Raw genomic sequence first — 19,630 nt, forward strand, 5'->3', positions numbered from 1 at the left:
AACCTTCACTTCGAGGTTCTGCATCCATCTGTTGCAACGAAGATATACCCGTTCAAAATTACCCGTAGCTTTTCGTACATATATTTAGATATGTTTGGAATTGGTTTAGACATATTTAGCACACTAGTATTGTATGATCTACTTTGATCGAAGTTTTCTGCGAAGGCATTAATCGATAACATCGCACAGTGAAAGTTTCGTACAGGGTACATCACATATGCGCTGTAGGCCTATATGTATTATAACTCACTACACAGTGCAGTGACGGAAATATATCATACTATACACTATACTTGTTTTGCGTATATTCAAGACTCGCGTCGTGAAGTTGCTTTTAGTGTAGGCCTACCCATTCCACGAAACGAATTCTGATTTCAATAGAACGGCTCACGAATCGTGGATAACGTAAACACGAACCAAATAGAATGTAGCGTATGTATCATAAGTGAGGTCAACATGTAATCCAAGCATTAAAAGTAAAGTTATGGCGTTTGAAGGGAAACCCCTAAACTAGACTCAATCAAGTGTCAGTGTGTAACTCAGTATTTCTTCGAACTTCCAAACGAACTGCACTAATAACGAAAAACTTGTTTCCATTTCTATGTAGCCTAGGCTATGCAACCAATTCGAGTCCTAATCCTAGCACTAACACAACATTTACGTAGGCCTAGCCAACAGTAGACTAGTATTAGTAATGGGTCACACTAATTAGCGTCAACTCACGACAACTCACGACAACTCAAGACAACAGGCTTAAAATAACATCAAATACCATCAAATACAATTGATGTTATCAAAGTATATCTGGAAACACGTTTATAACTGACTGGAACCAGCGTGCATACAGATCTTTCACGGGAAAAAATGTTTTTGTCGTAAAAATCGCCAACTTTTTTCTAACTTTGAATTGGACGACAAGATGCCATTGCGCTTGCGCAATGACATTGGACCGAACCATTCCACTACAGGTAAGTGTAATTTTTCAATTGAGAATGGTGCCCACACACTGGTAACTTGGCAAAAGGCGACGAGCGCCATCTAATTTTACTTAACTACTTTTTATGAGAATCATTCGTTACTATACTATACTACTACTACTAGTGTCAGTGAGTACTACTACTTTTTGTGAATGGTCTTTTATTCATTTTTACAGAGCCATTCCTATGTTTAACCAGATCGTGTTATATTCAGGGTAAGCTTTAATTCATGATTGTGTGATAGGATTTAATTGCAGAGTGATGAAGAGTGTATTTGATTTCGAAATTGCTGTCAATTAAGTAACTTAAGTAGATCACCAAAGATCGCCAATCACCACCGTGATATCCTAACGCACGTGGGTTGTGAGGCCTTTGGTGCTTTATTACTACGACAACCCACCTTACCGACACTGTACACAAGGTACTTTCCAAACCTAGCACAAACCCACCCATATTATAATGGTTCGGTCCGATGGCATTGCGCAAGCGCAATAGCACACGTCGTCTAATTCAACGTTAGGAAAAAGTTGGCGATTTTTACGACAAAAACATTTTTTCCCGTGAAAGATCTGTATGCACGCTGGTTCCAGTCAGTTTTAAACGTGTTTCCAGATATACTCTGATAACATCAATTGTATTTGATGGTATTTGATGTTATTTTAAGCCTGTTGTCTTGAGTTGTCTTGAGTTGTCTTGAGTTGTCGTGAGTTGTCGTGAGTTGACGCTAATTAGTGTGACCGTTAGTAATAGTAGTCTCATTATGTACAGAAGCATACTCCATTATTCCATGTTTTCATTGCCCTTCACACAAGTTTTTTTTAATGCAATATGTGGTTTTTAAGTTCTTGTAGAAGTTTTAACTATGTAAATGCTACCTCTACCAGAATAACTGAAACGTTGGCCATGTATGGCACCTTCAATTTTCCCATTTCATAACCATGTAAACTTTAAGCTATATGACAGCTGCAAGTTTCTGTCATTTGCAAACAAACCTCTTTACTCACTGGGAAACAAATTTCCTACAATGCTCTTTCAAGGTCTACACTGGTCTAGTTGTCTCAACTGACCACATTTTTGCATTGAAAAATTGAAAACAACTGGAAAGAGCAAAACATTTTTCCAGTGCTTCAGATGCAATAAATAGTTTGAAAACTAAAAACAGCACAATCAATGCAATTTGCTATGCTTCGGTACAGTTACAGATATTTTTCTGCTAAAAATAGTCCATGGGACTCTTCCAATTTAGTCCCTACCCTTTGTCTGCACACATTCTTGCATCTTCAGTGCTCAGTAAACACAAATTATGTTCTTAAACTGCAACTTGTGAATAAGCATAGCATTGTTTATGCTTTAGGCTATCTTTATTATGTCTGCACACAGATATCATAACTTAGGCCTTGTTTCGACAAGAAGAGCTCAATGGTACCAAGGGGCTGGGACTATCACGTAATAATTGAATCATGGTTTTCATCACAATAAATGTTATGAAGTTATAGACAATGCATCCCATTTATGGAAACTTACATCTGTGATACTTAAAATAATGTTACAGTATCTCCCGATTTTTTTTCAGGGCAAGGATTTCATACGGGCGTGGCAAAACTTGTTCTATTTGTTTTCAAACAGCAAACATTACAACAACAATTGCAACTATTTTGCACACCATCTTTTAGCTCGATCATACCAGCATGCTGGTGTGAGCTATTGTTACAGTGCGGCGTCTATCACTCTATCATTCTATCACTCTATCCGTCAACAATTGGTAAAACCGCTCCCACTCGCACAGTGTTTGATGGAATTTCATGAAACTTGGACACAAGGACCATTGGGTATAGGGCCATCAGAGATGGTCTGAAATTTGGGGTCAAAGGTCACCTGTGGGCCGTAATGGGCCATTTTGTGGAAATACGCAAAATGCTTCTTCTCCTACAGATTCCATGGTACAATGTTGAGGGTGTCACGATAGTACTATTGAAGTTTTACCTTCAGGGTGTTCATGAATTTGAGATCAAAGATCAACTAGGGGTCTTTTGTGGCCCGGGCCGCGGCCCTATATTTTCAAATTGCTCCTGTTCGTACAGTGTATGGCCAGTTATAATGAAACTTGGTCACAACGTTCCTCGGGATGAGAGTTACGAGGTGTGTTCGGAAAATTGAGGTCAAATGTCATTTAGGGGGTCATCGGGGGTCATTCTTTGTAATATTTTCAAATATCTCAATCTCCTCAAGATTTTGATGGATCATATTCAAAGCTGAACTGATGATTGTTGGATTGTGTATGAATAAGGTGATGCCTAATAATTTTTTGTCAAAAGTTAATTAATTACAATTAATCCCCATTGTTTAAAAAAATCTGAGCCTTCACCTTTTGCCAAAGCTCCTTTAACTTGTCTCCCAATCTCTGCAGTGTTTGTTTACATTTGTGGTTAAGCTCTGCAGAGGCTGTTAGTGGAATTAAAGCAGGACTGGGAGTTGTTATTAACTGTTGAACTGTAAGAATGAGAGCCCTATAGCCAATCAGCACTTGCCGATTCTTAGAAGTCTTTGAGCCTGAGGTATGTAGGCAGCCAGCCAAAATTTTGGCAAGGAGTGCTTCAGGTCTGCTCAGGTAAAGGGGAGAAAGTTTAATAGGGTAGGTCAGTGGTATTGTTTGAGAGAGTGGGTAAAATAGGATTTAAAAGGGGGAAAAATAGGAATTATAGCCAGTGGTGTGGCCAGGATTCTGCTAACGGAGGGGGGGGGGGGGGGATTTATCCCTCATGGGCCCAAAATTGGTGGAATCTGAAAAATGGCCTGAAATTTGATGGGCCATAAAGTTTTGTGGGCCCTACATTTTTAAGCTCGAAAAGGTATGAGCTTCTGCACCATTGGTGCTCTAGTTTTGCATGTACTAAGAGTAAGAGCTGCATGAAATGTGGGGCATCTAATCATATGAAGTAATTATAGCACAAAACAATACGTAATATAGGTTAGGAGATTCTAATGACTTGAGACTCATACCTCTCTAAAAGCAAGATTACCATGTTCAGCAAGAACAATAACATCTGGTATGCTGTACTGTACAGTAAATAAAAGTGACGCATTGCCTATAAAACTCTTTACATTAATTGGTAATGGTTATCAGGGAAAGGTATCATGTCTGCTGCCTAAATGACCAGTTAGACTTCAAATGAATTACATGTTCTGACAGTCTGTCTGTCTTCTTTAAGTTTATACTTCAAAATGTAATTTCCATTGAGAGAGAATCAAATTGTGCCAACTGTAACAAGATTGATTACAACAGTTACTTTGCTATCTGCTGTGCCTAACACTGAAACAGAGCATCCTGTTTCTTAGATCACGTATAGCTAATGAACCTTCTTATTGACTGCAGGATGGTATGGATCCTGCCATCATTGTTCATGGTGGCTGTGGTTACATCACCCCCGACGATGAGAAACTGTTGAAAGAAGAATGTCTGAAAGCATCTGTCATCGCTGGACTAAAATTAATGGAGGAAGGGGGGTCATCTCTTGATGCGGTGGAGGTCGCTGTGACTGTCCTAGAAGATTCTCCTTTGTTTAATGCAGGTTAGCCAAGTTAATTCAGAAATGATCGTCAAAGATTTACATATAAACCCTTGTATGCGATCTTGTATTGTGTTTTTACCCTAATATATCGAGCATCTTGTTTGTGTTTCCTAAGCTCATGAACATTTGTTTGTTACTGTATGCTCTATGAACCATTAGGATAACTTGCAGGACAAGAAACCTATGCAATTTGGCATGAGTGTGCGTGTGTGTGTATAGGCCTCAGCTTGTAAATATGACAACTCAACAAGTGTAACTTGTAGGAAGGTTTAACTTGATTTGTAACTTGCCTTAGTAAAATTCTTGGCTCTTTCATTATTGAGGGAAGTCAAAGGTCATTTACAGGTCACCACTGACCAATATATGAGAACCTTGTAAATAAGCTCACTTAAGAACTGTAGCATTTGTGGATGTCATTGTTGGGTGGTAGGTTCACCTAATGTGTATTACACTTTGAGTGTTTGTGTTTGGGGTCAAAGGCCATTTGAGGTCAACAGGAGGCAAAATCTGAAACCTTGTAAACAAGCTAACTCCATAATTGTAGCTTTGATGAATCTCACAATGTGTAGGTAGATGCCCTTAGTAAGGTGTTGGCTGCTTATGATGTTGGGAATGGTCAAAGGTCACGTGAGGTCAACAGATATAAAAAGTCCAAATTTCTTGTAATGTTGATAACTTCAAAATTTGATGAAAGTGATGCTTCATGAACTTCGTAGAAGGGATGTAGATTCACCTCTCAGAGTAGAGGGATGCTACTGTGTTCTTCGCAGGTCAAAGTTCATTTGAAGCCAACCGAAGTCAAAAGCATGAAAACCTTGTCAACATGGTAACCTTGTCAACATGGTAACCTTGTCAACATGGTAACCTTGTCAATATGGTAACCTTGTCAACATGGTAACATTGTCAACATGGTAACTTCAAAAGTAAATATGGGTGAACTTGCTGTGTAGGTTCACTTTATAGTGTAAGAACCTTGCTGGTCAACGGTTAAAACTCGAAACATTATCTGAATTGTTACCTATTAAATATTCTCATATGAAATTTGGCAAGGTATCACCAAACTTAAACTTGAAAATTTTGTGATTCTCACAGTACTTATCATGATGCATCACAGTGCGTTCTCTGTTGCTATAATTGGCTTTTGGTGAACACAGTTGAGTCACCCCTGTTCATTGCAGTTTGTGAAGAGGCTCAGTGGTATACTGTACAATAGGTCTGAAATATCTTGAGCAAGGCAAACAGTCAGTCCGAAGATGAAATCTGTTTTAGAGAAGTAATTCTCTTGTGTGAGGTGACCTAAACACAATTTACCCTTGTCAGTTGTCATACTCTGAGTGTCAAAGGGTCTCAAAATTGGCCTTATCCCTCTGAGTATATTGTATAATTTCTGTGAAGATAATTTAAGGGAAGTGTCTTTGGCAGAAGTGAATAAATAAAGCTACTGTGTTGACAAGTTTTAAAGGGGTTGGTTTGCAGAACTGATATATTGATATGTTGGCTCTATTAGCTTAAAGAATATGTCCATGCCTTCACAGAGCATATGTAGGACTGTATTCCACATAGGAATGACAATTCTTTCTGGAAAATGAAACCTTTCTGCATAAAAATGAATTATTGTAAAAATCCTTATCTGTGACTTAACTTGTTCTCTTTTAATTCTTGGACAAATGTAAACTAATACATGCTGTACGTACGTCAGTCTGGTAGTTGAGTAGAAATTTTATAATGAGTAATCACACAAAAATCTTTGGGCTTTCTGGTTGAATAATATTTCAAGCGAAGGTCAATTAAATTTCATACTGTAGCAATCTTTGATCTCTGTCTCAGGGCTGTGTTATGAATGTACATTATATGCTGATATTTTTATGAGACAAATCAAACATATGAATGGACCGACCTTATTACCTTCATATCAAGATGCCTTTTATCAACCATAATTGAGTTGGGTTGAGGACCTTATTGTGATCAGTTTTTGTGTTATTTTTATATTTCCTCAGGTGTTGGTTCTGCTCTCAGATCGGACTGTAGTGTTGAGATGGATGCTTTGATCATGCATGGGAAAGATCTGAAAGTGGGATCAGTAGCAGCCGTTAAAGGTGTGAAGAATCCTGTCAAACTGGCCCGATTGGTTATGGAAAAGGTTGACATATTTTTATTGAGTTATTGAGAAGCAATCCTTTATACTCATTGTTTATGTTTAATTCAATCAGAATACAACCAAACTGTTTACCTGATTATGTAGTAACTGGTGATGAATTAACTTCTTTTTTTTTGTTGAGTTTTTTTATAGGTTTTTTGAGTTTTTTTGGGGGGGGGGGGAGTATGCAGTCTCAAGTTCAAACAAGTTGTAAATTGTAATAGAGAACTCACCAATCAAATTCCTCCAATTAATGCGAACACATCGGATCACAAAATCATGACACAGCCAGCCACTCTCTTGTTAATCATGATTCAGGGGTTGGTTTTCTTGAGGCTATTTTCAAGGACATGACAGTTTTCAAGCATTATTTTTAAGATTTTTTGTAACAAACACCATCAGTATAATTAAATTTTCATGTTGCAAGCATACATTCATTTTCTGGTAAAGTTTGACAAATAAACCCTGCTTTTGATTCTTAGGTTACCCAACAAATATGAACATTAATGTAATGTGCTGTTATGTCCCCCACCGGATTATCATATGTTCACATCTGCAAAGTTTCTGTCGTTAGAATTCAAAAGATGTTTCTCTTTGATTCTATCGTTGTTGTATATGTTACTCAGGATGCTTATTTAAGCTGACCTTTAAGCTGCTTATTTAAGTCTGATTGATACATCAACTAACATATGCACCTTCCATGAAACTATCTAATGAGGTAGACACCTGTGGACCAGGGGTGGAAGTACCAGTTGGTCCTGACGTCAGTGCCCTCATACAAATGCCCTGATACTGACGGCGACGTCTGCCGCACTCCTCTAGTCGGGTGGACATAGGTACCCCCATTTTGACCTCAAAATCAAGAAACTTTGGCTTATTGATTGGACCACTGAGAATATGCTAAATCAAAAATTGTGGAAGCAAAAAGTGAAACCTTTCATGCTTTCTGTCAGTCCTCTATGTGTTTTCTCACATTGATAAATCAAAACTAATTTTTAACCCGACAAGATGGTCTTTGTCGCCACCACTCCTTAATTTGAGCCCTGTCCGGGATGTAACTTCTTGGATGGTAATTATCTGTTTAAGCAGCCAGTCGTCTGTGGGAGTCGCTGGTTTGATTTGAACAGTACTGCAGTGGTATTAGTCAGCAACCTTTCTCCTTTCTTTCTTACTTATGTGCAGAGTGAACATGTTCAACTCTGCGGTGTTGGTGCTTCAAATTTCAGTCAAAAAATGGGCTTGGAGAAAGTATCAGACGAAGTGTTCAAGACACCTAAGCAGATTCGAAGTTTGGAAAAATGTCTTGCCATCAAATCAAAACAGGGGTAAGTCAGGGTCATACAAAATGTTGTGTTCAGTTCGCTGGAGAAAAATGTTTTCCTTCTTGTTTATCTCTCTTACTCTCTATCCCCTCTGATATTTAAAATTTAAAGGAATTGAGTGCTGGTCCAATTGTTAAAGGCCATGCTGTTTGAAGTATTCGATATGATCTATTTATAGATATATGATGTCATGATGAAGTTGCAGATGTAATCATACGTACAGTATGCTGTGTATTTGTCTGCTCTGTGTTTGTTTCTGTTTCCTTTCCTTATCGCTGTCTTTCTTGTGGGATAATATTTTAATATTGTTGCTTCTTTTGGAAAGGCTGCATGATTTAGTAATAATCTGTTGTAGTTTGTAGTATGTAGTTAATACACTTCACACCCCTGCATAACAATGTTTGAGGTCAAAGGTCATTTGTAAGTGTGACATTCATACAGTGAATCCTTGATGCTGTTAATTAAAAGCCTTTTAATCTTCACAAAACTGAGCTCCACTCTTTACATATTAGATCAAGAATGTATCACTATCAATGATATATGCAAAACTTATTCCAATGTTTCATGATTCAGATAAAATGTTGTTAACTGTGAAATTGTAACAATGCTCTAAATATAAGAAATTGAAGCACACTCACTTCTTTTGATAAGATGACTTGGAGTGTGAAGAAACATCTGAGTCTATTGACATCATCATAGCTTTTATACTAGCATTCAAATTGAAAATGGCCTTTCCCCCTTCAGCAGAGGCTGTGACACTGTGGGAGCGGTTGCCATAGATACCAATGGATGCATAGCATGTGGGACATCGACAGGAGGTATTATTGGTGCTCTTCCTGGAAGAGTTGGTGACGTACCACAGATCGGTAGGTAAAATGTGCTGATGAATTAAGAGAAAGAGTAAACATGGATGTTTGCCCTTATAGTTACATCTTTATTTTCATATTTATTTTCAGATCAGTTTTGCATACTTGAAATTTCATTTTTATCTCAATACATTACATGTATAGAGATATTGTAACAGTAAGTGGGACTTTCTCTTCTCTTAAAAATTTTTCAGCGTCTTCAAACAAAGTTCTTTTTCTCTGGAATTTCCAGAGCAAGAATATATCATATAGACCAACAAAAGTTACTATTTTTTATTCCAGAATTGTATCTCATTCTGTGACTTTTTCACCGATTTATGTCCAAATCGGGCCAATTTGGACTTAAAACACACTTTGGCAGACCTGTTTTGCACACGCTCCAAAACTGATGTTTTATGAAAGAGAATAGAATAGAACTGTCTTTCAACAGTGGTATCGTCTAAGATAGGGTCCAATGTATTATATATTTTATTAAAATTTTAAACTTTCATTTGTTGTTTACAGGTAGGTATTAATAAGAATTTTACTACATGTATATGACATTTAATGGCTTTTATTTGCTTTATTTGATGTTTAAATGATTTTTCTTTCTTAAAACAACACTGAGCTGCCGCCCCTACTTTTAGTAAAAAGGTCCGTTTTTGATGATTAAGCCCCGCCCCCAAGTCTGTTTTGTAGCAGATTGGCTATGACTCATAACAGCTACATGTTAGATATACGAAAATGGCTACCCTCGCGAACAATTTTCTGTTCTGTAGTTAGGTAAGCGAGGTGTTAATGTATTGCATGCTAATTACATTCTGTACTGCTGAATTATACGTAGGCCTAGTGCATTTAATTTAAATTAGGCCTTCGTTTTTGTAACATCCATTTAAGGATAGTACTGGTGTTCAGGTAGCTTTTCAGAGCAAGGGCCATGATAAGTTTGTTTGATTGCCCTTCATGTATTTTGTATAATTACGTATACACATTCTTGTATTTCTGAAAGCTACTTACTGTAGGCCTAGCGCATTTAAAAATATATATATATATAGGCCTAGGCCTATTAGGCTTTCAGTGATAGCCACATTAGCATCACACTGGTGTTCAGACAGCTTTTCCTAGGAAGGACCAGGGTAAGTTTGTTTGATGGGTACGTATAAAAGAGGAGCCGGCCATAGCATCACAACTTTGATAAGACTAAAAATTGTATAAGGTTATGTTTTATTTATAAGGTTATAAGAAGTATGTTTAGCTTTCTTTTGAACCTGTAATGTTTGACATCAAATGTACAAAGAATTAAAATAAAATAACAAAATGGAGAGGAACTGAGGTGGCTATTAGGGGAAGAGGAGGCCACCATCACTTGCATATAAAAACTTGTAATCTTCTTTTACATTATTTTTTCCAAGTCATAAATCCATGAAATCTTCATGTCCGAAAAATTGAGATGGAAAAACGTGGGTTGTTTTGATATCTAGAAGTGGACACAGTTTTGATGGTAGTCACCACTACAGTCTACAGTAACATACAGTAGGTCAATAGGCCTAGCTCTCAAGGCAGGCATCAAGAATATGGTCGAGTTATTCGCCTCTTCTAATTTGGCTGTTGTCATTGACGTCAAACTATATGACCAAAAAGTCCAACAGAGACTGACCTAAGATGAAGGATACCACATAAAAAACAAGTTCTTAAATATTCTATGACATTACTAAACCTTGCAACGTCGTTCTTTCGACTAACAGGCAATGAGCGCTAAAGGCAAGACTAGCAGGATAAAGTGTAACCTGCAGAGACTATTTGTGGCAATGTAGCAAAAATGCAAGTTATATATTTGTTGTACCATGATTGATATTGATAATTGTAGAGACAGAGCAAAGATTTGAAATTAGGAATCAAAATTAAAACTTCCAGTATTGAGATACTGCATCATTGATGCTCTTGTTTTATAGTTGTATCTGTTGATCTTTGATAACATTCTCATTTCCCCCATCATTCTAAGGCTGCGAGGTGTCAGGTCCTAATAGCCATATTTTCCTCTAGAATATACAGTCGATGCTAACAGGGGATTTAAGGATTGACCCATGGTGGGCAAAAGACATCAGTATCATTAAAACATTGTTAAATTGGGCTTTGCTAATGAAGTTGCAAAACTTGGTAGCACACAAGGTGTGTCTCGTGGGTATTGATCCACATTAATTGAAGTTAAATGTGAATTTAAATTACCTTAAAAATTAAAAATTAAATTAAAAATACCTTATTGGATTAAACAAGTGGTCACAATGTTCTCTTTACTTTAAAGCTCACCTCCAGTTGATATCAGGTTTGCGTAGTACCTATTTTGAGGTTAAACTTCCTGTATCTTTATATCATGAAATTTAAAGGTATTTGATCAGAACACCAAATAGATCTGAAGTACACCCTCATTGCCAATTGAAAGTCTTTAAACCTGCATCTCGGATACCTAAAGCCGGAATTGTGACAATATCAGTGTTAATTTTATGCCTTGTTTCACTTCAGGATCAGGTGGCTATGCTGATAACTCTATCGGAGGAGTCTCAACGACTGGGAGTGGGGAAGACATAGCTAGGGTAGTACTAGCTAGGCTAATCCTCTTTCATATGGAACAAGGTAGGTATACTGATAAAACATTTTCCAAGGTTTTACAAAAACCAAAAAACTCAGATGGGTACTAGATGACATGCTCATAGCTAACATTCCTGTTTTGATGCAGTGTCAAGCAAATGCATAAAGAAATTATTCCAGCTGGATATTAATTTTATAGGAGACCATGAAACCTTACACACTGTTGGGTCATTTCTTTTAAGTTATTGTTTTTGTTTCTTTACCAAAGAAAAATTGCTGCAAATTGTTTAAGATGGTGTGCAGATTTTGTGCAACTTTTTAATGTGCTTTTTCCTTTAAAATGAAGTGTTAATTTTTTTTAAGCAAAAAGGATTCCTGAACATATACTCTTTTACTTCTTGCATAGTAAAGAGTTTTTTTGTTTTCAATTGTCTTGCAGGTCATACCATTCAGAAATCCTTGGAAAAGTCCTTACATTACATGAAGGAAAAAACGGGGACAATTATTGGTGGTGCCATCGTGATAGACAAGAATGGAGAGATTGGAATGGATTTTATTAGTCCTGAAATGAGTTGGGCATCACTAAGAGGTAATCAGCTACGCTTGGGCTTCACTCATGGACATGAGAAAGTAGAGACTGTGTCTTCGTAGAATGGGCTTCACTCATGGACAAGAGAAAGTAAAGACTGTGTCTTTGTAGAATGGGCTTCACTCATGGACATGAGAAAGTAGAGACTGTGTCTTTGTAGAATGGGCTTCACTCATGGACAAGAGAAAGTAAAGACTGTGTCTTTGTAGAATGGGCTTCACTCATGGACATGAGAAAGTAAAGACTGTGACTTTGTAGAATGGGCTTCACTCATGGACATGAGAAAGTAGAGACTGTGTCTTTGTAGAATGGGGCTTCACTCATGGACATGAGAAAGTAGAGACTGTTTCTTTGTAGAATGGGCTTCACTCATGGATAGATTTGGCTAATACATTCTTAAATGAAAATGTTACTTACTTATTTAAGTATCATTATCATTTTAGGTAATTTAATAAATAGAGGTTTACCTTATAGATATTTTATATATATATTTTAGCCTGAAACTTTTCTATTCAACTTTTGACTCATGACTCATGACTTTTTCCCACACATTGACAAGCTAAAATTCACTGGGGTATGTTAGCTACTGCGAAGTGGCGGATTCGCTTTCTGAAAGGAGCCTTGAAATTCGGTGAAAGCAGGCGGCAGGTTGAACATTGATTGACAAGTTTGTCAAAGAGCGGAACAGAAAATGGTGACAGTAGACAATGGCGGCCGGGGGTCATGAGGCCAGGACAGAGTCACTAGAAAGCGAACCACTCGACACTGCTCATCTTTTCGTTCTGACTAAACTTCCACAGGTGATATCGATAGGGCTGCAGGTACCGGATTCTGTTGCCTAATATGACTTATGTTCTGATGCTAAAATTCCACATGTGTGGGCAATGGTGAGGGTCACAGGTGCACTAGGCTGAGAGGATAACAGAGGCTTTTTATTATTTTGTTAATCTAATTTATTTCTTGAAGTGTATTTGCTAAATGAATTATGAAATTATACCTCTGAAACAAAATTTGAAAAGAAGTATGCCACAATATATGTATTGTTATTGAGTTACATTGTATTTTCTTCATTTCTTGTCTTCCTTTGTCTTAACTATTTACATGATGTTGTTACATGAAACTGACCAAACACAGGTCTGGAGGCAATAGTTATTTTTCTATTCATCTGAGCAACGGTAAAGAACACATTTCTCTTAGTTTTCCGTTTTCTGTTTTAAATAGTTCGATTTTTCAACGCTTTTATGACTATCACATGTGTTCAAAGAGGTCTGGGAGCTCACCCTTAACTGTAGAATTTAAATAAAGTTGGACTGCATAATAATAAACTTGATATTATATATCTGTAACACATAGAGTACACGAGAAGCTGTTATACACCCTCTGTTTCCTTAAACGTTTGACTAATGGGCAATTTTACGAAACGCGCCAAATATACTGAGATTTACGTTGATGAGACATCGTAATAATTACTCACATAAATGTTAAATACAAAGCGATAATTTTATAAACAAAATATTTTTATTAAGAAATCCGATGTTTTCGTCATTTCAATGGAATCTTTTTCCATAAGTAGGTTAAATGAGCAGGGTGAATACAAAACAGATAACTTCAACGTTTAGATCTCATCCAGCAGCTCTTTTTTTCTTCTGTGTTCTTCCTTCCGTCAGGCTATGACTTAAGACCGATGTTACCATGAACGTATGATGATGTTCATCTAAGGCGCAATATTATACTTTTAATGTACTAATCGGTTGCAAAATGTACACTCATTTATGGTGTCATTAACGTAAAGTTTCATGATCTTATCCGACACCATTTGTAAGTTTCTTTCATAAGATCTCATTTTCGGACCACCATAGCGTTCCATCGTCTTCCTTGCATTTCTTATCGCACTGTCCACTGCTAGTATAACAACATTTTCTTTAAAAGAATCAAAGGGCATCGAATATGGCTGTCTATGAAAGTTTCCTTCCCTGTGTAACATTGTACATTGCAGTCTTTCTTCACGTAGAGTTGCATTGAGGAAATGTGCAACGCGCCTTAGTTCCTCTGGCAGATCCTCCAACAAGTCTTCGTAGTAAACTACCAACCTCTTTGCAGCGGACATTTCCAAACCTTTCTGAATCGTCTGCTGCCATCGTCTTGCTGCCCATCTGGCATACATTGACCAGTCTATAAAAGATCAAATGAAAGTAGTGGTTAATAAATTAAATCATAAGAGTATATATATATATATATATATATATATATATATATATATATATATATATATATATAAATGAAATGATGGAGGCTGGAAGTTTTATTCATTGTTCTTGATTTTCCAACTCATTACGATATCAATAATATATATTCATATGCATTTAGTCGTTTACCTCAATTTCATATAAACTACAAAGAGAATCAACATTGAATTGATTTACGTTCTGAATTGAAGATGTTTGATGATATTATTCCTGTGTGATTTCCTCCAGCTGCTATGCGTTTAAAGTCAGCTGTGAGGGCGCTGTAAGGATCGCGGATCAGTAGCAGTACCCCGTCTGCTTTCTCGTGCATGTCGGTTGAATGCGTCTTTACAACGATGACGCGTCCACTTCTCGGGGGCTCAGATTCACCGAGAAAACCTGACGACATAAAAATAAGATGATGAACTGTTTCGTCCATAGGCAAGTTTCAGTCATATCGGACAAGCCCAGCCTGGTGGGATGCACAGAACTAAAATGAAAAGTGCCAACATTAGTAATTACTTAATTGACTAATAAAAAAGGAACAAATATCGGATAAATGAGTTAAGTTTTCCAAGGGCTGTTGGAGAATGTTCAACCCGTTAACATCATATTCTTTCATGTTTATGAACATGGAACTGTGAAATGGGCGACGCCGAGGAGGGATTGGACACAGCCTATATCTTTTTTGTACCTTTATAGAACCTTCACATGAGTTACCAGACGGACAAACTCATAGCTGTCAAGTATATTCACAAAGAACACCCATATGCATGTTGTTATTAATAGAAGAGTAGTTTAAATAGCCCTATATATGTCAGTATATGTCAGCACGTGAACGTAACTGAGTGCAAGTGGAATAAAAAAAAAACATGAAATCTGCATCGATGTCAACTATGTTAGAAATACCAGATGATCAGAGGGATACATGATTCAAAACTGGCACTTCAAAGCTATTTAACAAAAACACAGGTGATTTGTAATGATTGTAAACTAAGCTGTTAATATGGCCAGTGCACATGAATGCTTTTCCTTCTCTTCCCCTCCCCTCCTGTCACCTCCCCTACCGCCAGCCATCCCTTCCTCGACCTCCAGCCAACCTGCCCATTCCCGCCACGTCCCATCAAGTCCCTGTTGCACTAACACCAAATGATCTGTGCGGGTTAACCCGACATAAAACCATAGGAAGAAAAGCCAACATTTTTATTACTACATATGACGAGTATGACAAGATATATAACGAGACGAGACATATGACAACACATCTGACGAGATGTGGGGAATATGACGAGACATATGGCATATGACGAGACATTTGGCATATGACGAGACAAATGGCATATGACGAGACATCGCATATTTCGAGACATATGGCATAAGACGAGACACATACATATGACGAGACACATACATGTGACGATACATATATCTACATATACAAGGGCGTAGGAACCGGTGGGGCTGGGAGCGCCAGCCCCCCCCCCCCCCACAGTGAAAAATATGCGGGCGGAAGTATCATTCCGGCCCCCCCCCCCCCGCTTCGCAAGTCAGAAAACCCCTTTTTCATTTCTCAATAAATGATAACAACATTCGTCATTTTACTCAGAACATTTTGGCAGAAAAAATCTCATTTGGAGCACCAAATTGCATCTAAGGCCAGGTGAAAATGCAAAATTATTTACAAAATGGAGTGGGTGTTGATGTGTGCTATATTGCACCAAATTGCATCTGAGGCCACCTGGAAATGCAAAAAAAAATCTAAAGGGGAGGGGGACACCCCCTCCTCTTACACCCCTCCCCCAGGCCGGCCATAAGTCTTCAGCCCCCCCCCCCACTCAAAAATACCTTCCTACGCCATTGTATGACAACAATTTTCATTTATTTATTCAGCCAATGTATAACACCCTCGTGTTCAAAATACGGTACACGTTTGTTTATTATCTTGTGTGTACTAGGCGCTAATGAATTAATTTAATTGCTGAACTGAGATATAATATTAGTTGTTTCAAGCATTGGTCTTACCGCCGTTTAGAAGTCTTGTGTCCCTGTACATGCTACCGGTGTAGACTCCAGTTAAACTTTCAATCAGGTATCTCAGCCACGTATTTCCTGAGCCAGGTGCACTTAACAACAGGACATACGGTTGGCTCCCCCGTGGCATGAAGGTACCATCCATACAAGAGGTTTCTGCTGAAATATATGCAAAAACGATCAAATGGGAGCGTTAAGTTGCCGACTTACCTTCACCTCCCCACCACTCCGCCCCTTCCTTCGGGAGTCATTCCAAAAAGTCAGACTGGTGTGGCGTATGAAATAAATGTTGTGTAAGAGCAAAGCAAAGTAATGAGAAATATTAAGTAAGACATGAAAGTTAAAGTCCTTTAAATATGTTATTTCGTATTTCCCTTGCTCCTAACTATTACCTCATATATGATTAAAGGTTACTGCCTCTACACCCCGCCTCTACACCCCCCCCCCGCCCCTCCGCCCCGCCCAGCCTCCCCTGTTAATAGTTAATAGGGATGAAACTCGCAGATTATAATGAAACGGTTGGCTCCCCGTGGCATGAAGGTAGCATCCATATACAAGATATTTCTGCTGAAATATATGAAAACGATAATATGGAAGCGTTAAAGTGCCGACTTATTTTCACCTCCCCTTCCCCACTCCGTCACACCTTTTCGTTCAGGCTGGTGTGGCGTATGTAATAGATGTTGTGTAAGAGTAAGGCAAAGTTAAGTGAAATATTACGTAAGGCATTAAAATTTAAAATCCTTTGAAAATACTGTTTCGTACTCCCGTTGCTCCTATTAACTCCTAGGATTAAAGGAACTGTCCCACCCCTCCCTTCTCCCATCTTCATAGGGATGGAACTCGTTAATTATAAAGGAAGTAATTCTTCACCATGTGAAATGGCGTTGCCAAGCTGGCCTGAGTGGTTTCGCTCCTTCATCACCTTCTTTGGCCTCGGCGTATGGTTGTTTTTGATGTTACGTACATTACTCGGTTCGTGTACATGTTCATGTTGGTAGAAGTCCCGTCCATCACTCAGAATCTGTTGATCTGTTACAGCCAAGAAGAATATAACAGCGACCACCAGACACATGGAAACGATGATAAACTTGGCGCTCATCTTTCAGCTCACGAAGTGTACGTCTTAAACAAGAAACATTTCATCGTTAATAACACAGCAAAAATATACCCAAAAATAAAGCTTAACCAGCTTGTATTAATTTTTTGTAGGAAGTTATTTTAATTATTGACGTGTATATAACCTATTTTTCCTCTACCCCCCTCAACCCCCACCCCCCTCAACCCCTCCCAACTCACACCATGTATTACGTCTTTCGTAATAATGCCTAAACCATTTTTTAATTATTGAAGGGTATAAAACATTTCATCCTCACCCCCCCCCTCCCCCACCCACCCACCCACCCACCACCAGTAAACTACTCTTCAAGCTGTGTGCCATCAAATATTTTCAAGTTCATGTTGCCGCGCATTTCAGTTGCCTCTCTGATCGAGTGAGAGTTAAGTTGAGTGTTTGATTACAACGTGCTTTGATTTCAATATTCGTAAACACAAGCACTTGACGAAAATGTCGACATAAGGGGAAAGCATAGTCAATGTTTTAGTAATGTTTTTGGTTTCTTTTCATTCATTCTTCAGTTAAGCCTTTTACGTTTATAAATGAAAAGCCACGTTTAATTCAGTTTCGATTCATAATCGACTAGGTATAGGTTTGGGACCGACTTCTGACTTTGGCTGGGGTAAACAAAACAATGTATACGTTATAAAATAATTAAATATGTTAGCTTGACGGTTATCCAATAATGTGTGAACATTACATATTTGGCATAAGAGAAGCAAAAATGTGGGCAGGTTTAATTGCAACACGTTTTCCCAATATAGCAATGAGTACGGTAAGTCCTGACTTGACTAAAAGTTATATTGAGTTCAGAAATGATTGGCAGACTTGTGGCACTCTACTTTGTACTCATACTCGAGTACATGTACTCAAACACCCATGTATAATTTTAGTGCTAGATATTAGGCCTACTATACTGTAATGCAGTATAGCTTAACGTGTAATACCGTGAGTTTTGTATTCTTGTCAGTGTTGTTATTGTTGAAAACTTTGTTCCTTTTTTATTTTTATTTTAGTGCAGCCATGTTTTTTGTTTCTTTGGTAGGGGGGTGGGGGAGGGATTCGCTTAAAACCCTTCCCCACTTTCAAGAGGCTAATTATTATTCTTATGATTTCTTTCATAGACATATATATAATGTCACTCCCTGGCAAGTCGATAGATATTGATATAGTGGCTTAAGTAGTAAAAAGAAAGAAAATGTTAGGTCTTACTTTCTTGAAAATGTCTTAAGTAGACGCGTCAAGGACAACAGTAGAGATATCTGCTTCAGTCGGTATATCTCAATGATGAACACATTGTAACTGTCTGCATGTACATATATAATACACACAAGCGTATAGTTGACACGATCTCCGACCCGAAAATTCCTTTTTCAGTTTTATTTCCATTTTCATTGTTGTGTTGGAATTACAAACAATTCAAAATCCGCACCTAAGGACTCGACTTTACTATGCTAAATACTTTCGTAAAGAAATGCGGCCCAAGAAACCAAACAACGTCGATAAGTAAAATCTTAGCTTGTAAGGGGCTATAGTTAATAAGTATAAAAATCATTGAGAGACTCGAAGCACCACATTTTCCAACCAGTATGCCCGCTCGCATTTATCCATATGGAAATGTTCTTGGCTTCGGAAATTGTGATTGTTTATTTTTCATTGGGAAGTACTTCCTATCCGGAAGGAGCCCTTGAAAAATCGATGAAAAGTAGGCGGCATGGTTAACAGGTTGAAAATGGAAGCCTCATCAGCAGGAGTGTCCAAATAGGGTAATAGTGTAAGGAGCATGTTTAATAGGTTGAAAACTGATTAATAATTTCGTCAAAGAATGGAACAGAACATGATTATGGGAAGACGGGATACATGCCGGCATCGAATGTAGACGATGGCGACCGGGGTCATGAGGCCAGGACAGAGTCACTAGAAACAGAGAGAGCGAACCAATCGACACTCATGCACGTCTTTTCGACTAAAATTCCACATGTGAAATCGTTAGGGCTGCAGGTACTGGATGCTGTTGCCTAATATGGCTTTTGTTCTGATGCTAAAATTCCACAGGTGCTGGTAATGGAGAGGAGCACTCTGAGAGGATTACAGAGGCTCTCTATTATTGTGTTAATCTAATTTATTTCTTGAAGTGTATTTGCTAAATGAATTTAATTGCTAAATGACTTATGAAATTATACCTCTAAAACATGGGTGGGCAACCTTTTTGAATGAATGGGCCAGATATAA

The 19,630-nt window shown here is 38.0% G+C and overlaps 2 protein-coding genes across 7 annotated transcripts in view; one reads left to right on the top strand and one right to left on the bottom strand.

Moving 5' to 3' along the window:
* Positions 1 to 87: 87 nt before the first annotated feature.
* LOC139971880 (isoaspartyl peptidase/L-asparaginase-like) lies at positions 88 to 13,075 on the top strand. Of its 4 annotated transcripts, none has more exons than XM_071978677.1 (8): positions 88 to 206; positions 4,351 to 4,546; positions 6,544 to 6,686; positions 7,866 to 8,008; positions 8,750 to 8,871; positions 11,371 to 11,481; positions 11,876 to 12,025; positions 12,585 to 13,075. In XM_071978677.1, the coding sequence occupies exons 2-8, from the start codon at positions 4,357 to 4,359 to the stop codon at positions 12,683 to 12,685; spliced, it is 960 nt and encodes a 319-aa protein (XP_071834778.1). In that variant the 5' UTR covers positions 88 to 206; positions 4,351 to 4,356; the 3' UTR covers positions 12,686 to 13,075. The 4 variants fall into 4 exon arrangements, with proteins under 4 accessions (XP_071834778.1, XP_071834777.1, XP_071834779.1 ...); XM_071978676.1 differs by lacking the exon at positions 88 to 206 and adding an exon at positions 550 to 603; XM_071978678.1 differs by lacking the exon at positions 88 to 206 and adding an exon at positions 607 to 661.
* Positions 12,046 to 19,630, bottom strand: part of LOC139971876 (sialate:O-sulfotransferase 1-like) — a 14,611-nt gene continuing 7,026 nt past the window's right edge. Inside the window, exons 1-5 of one of the 3 annotated variants that reach the window (XM_071978667.1) lie at positions 18,611 to 19,551; positions 17,155 to 17,406; positions 16,273 to 16,440; positions 14,449 to 14,649; positions 12,046 to 14,197 (exon numbers count right to left, since the gene is read on the bottom strand). In XM_071978667.1, coding sequence (XP_071834768.1) covers positions 13,761 to 14,197; positions 14,449 to 14,649; positions 16,273 to 16,440; positions 17,155 to 17,383 — 1,035 coding nt within the window. In that variant the 5' untranslated portion in view covers positions 17,384 to 17,406; positions 18,611 to 19,551 and the 3' untranslated portion in view covers positions 12,046 to 13,760. Of the gene's footprint in view, positions 14,198 to 14,448; positions 14,650 to 16,272; positions 16,441 to 17,154; positions 17,407 to 18,610; positions 19,552 to 19,630 lie in introns of those variants that run through there. The other 2 variants (XM_071978669.1, XM_071978668.1) reach the window with 2 other exon arrangements.

This window comes from Apostichopus japonicus, chromosome 8 (assembly GCF_037975245.1).
Source record: "Apostichopus japonicus isolate 1M-3 chromosome 8, ASM3797524v1, whole genome shotgun sequence".
Lineage (NCBI taxonomy): Eukaryota > Metazoa > Echinodermata > Holothuroidea > Aspidochirotida > Stichopodidae > Apostichopus > Apostichopus japonicus.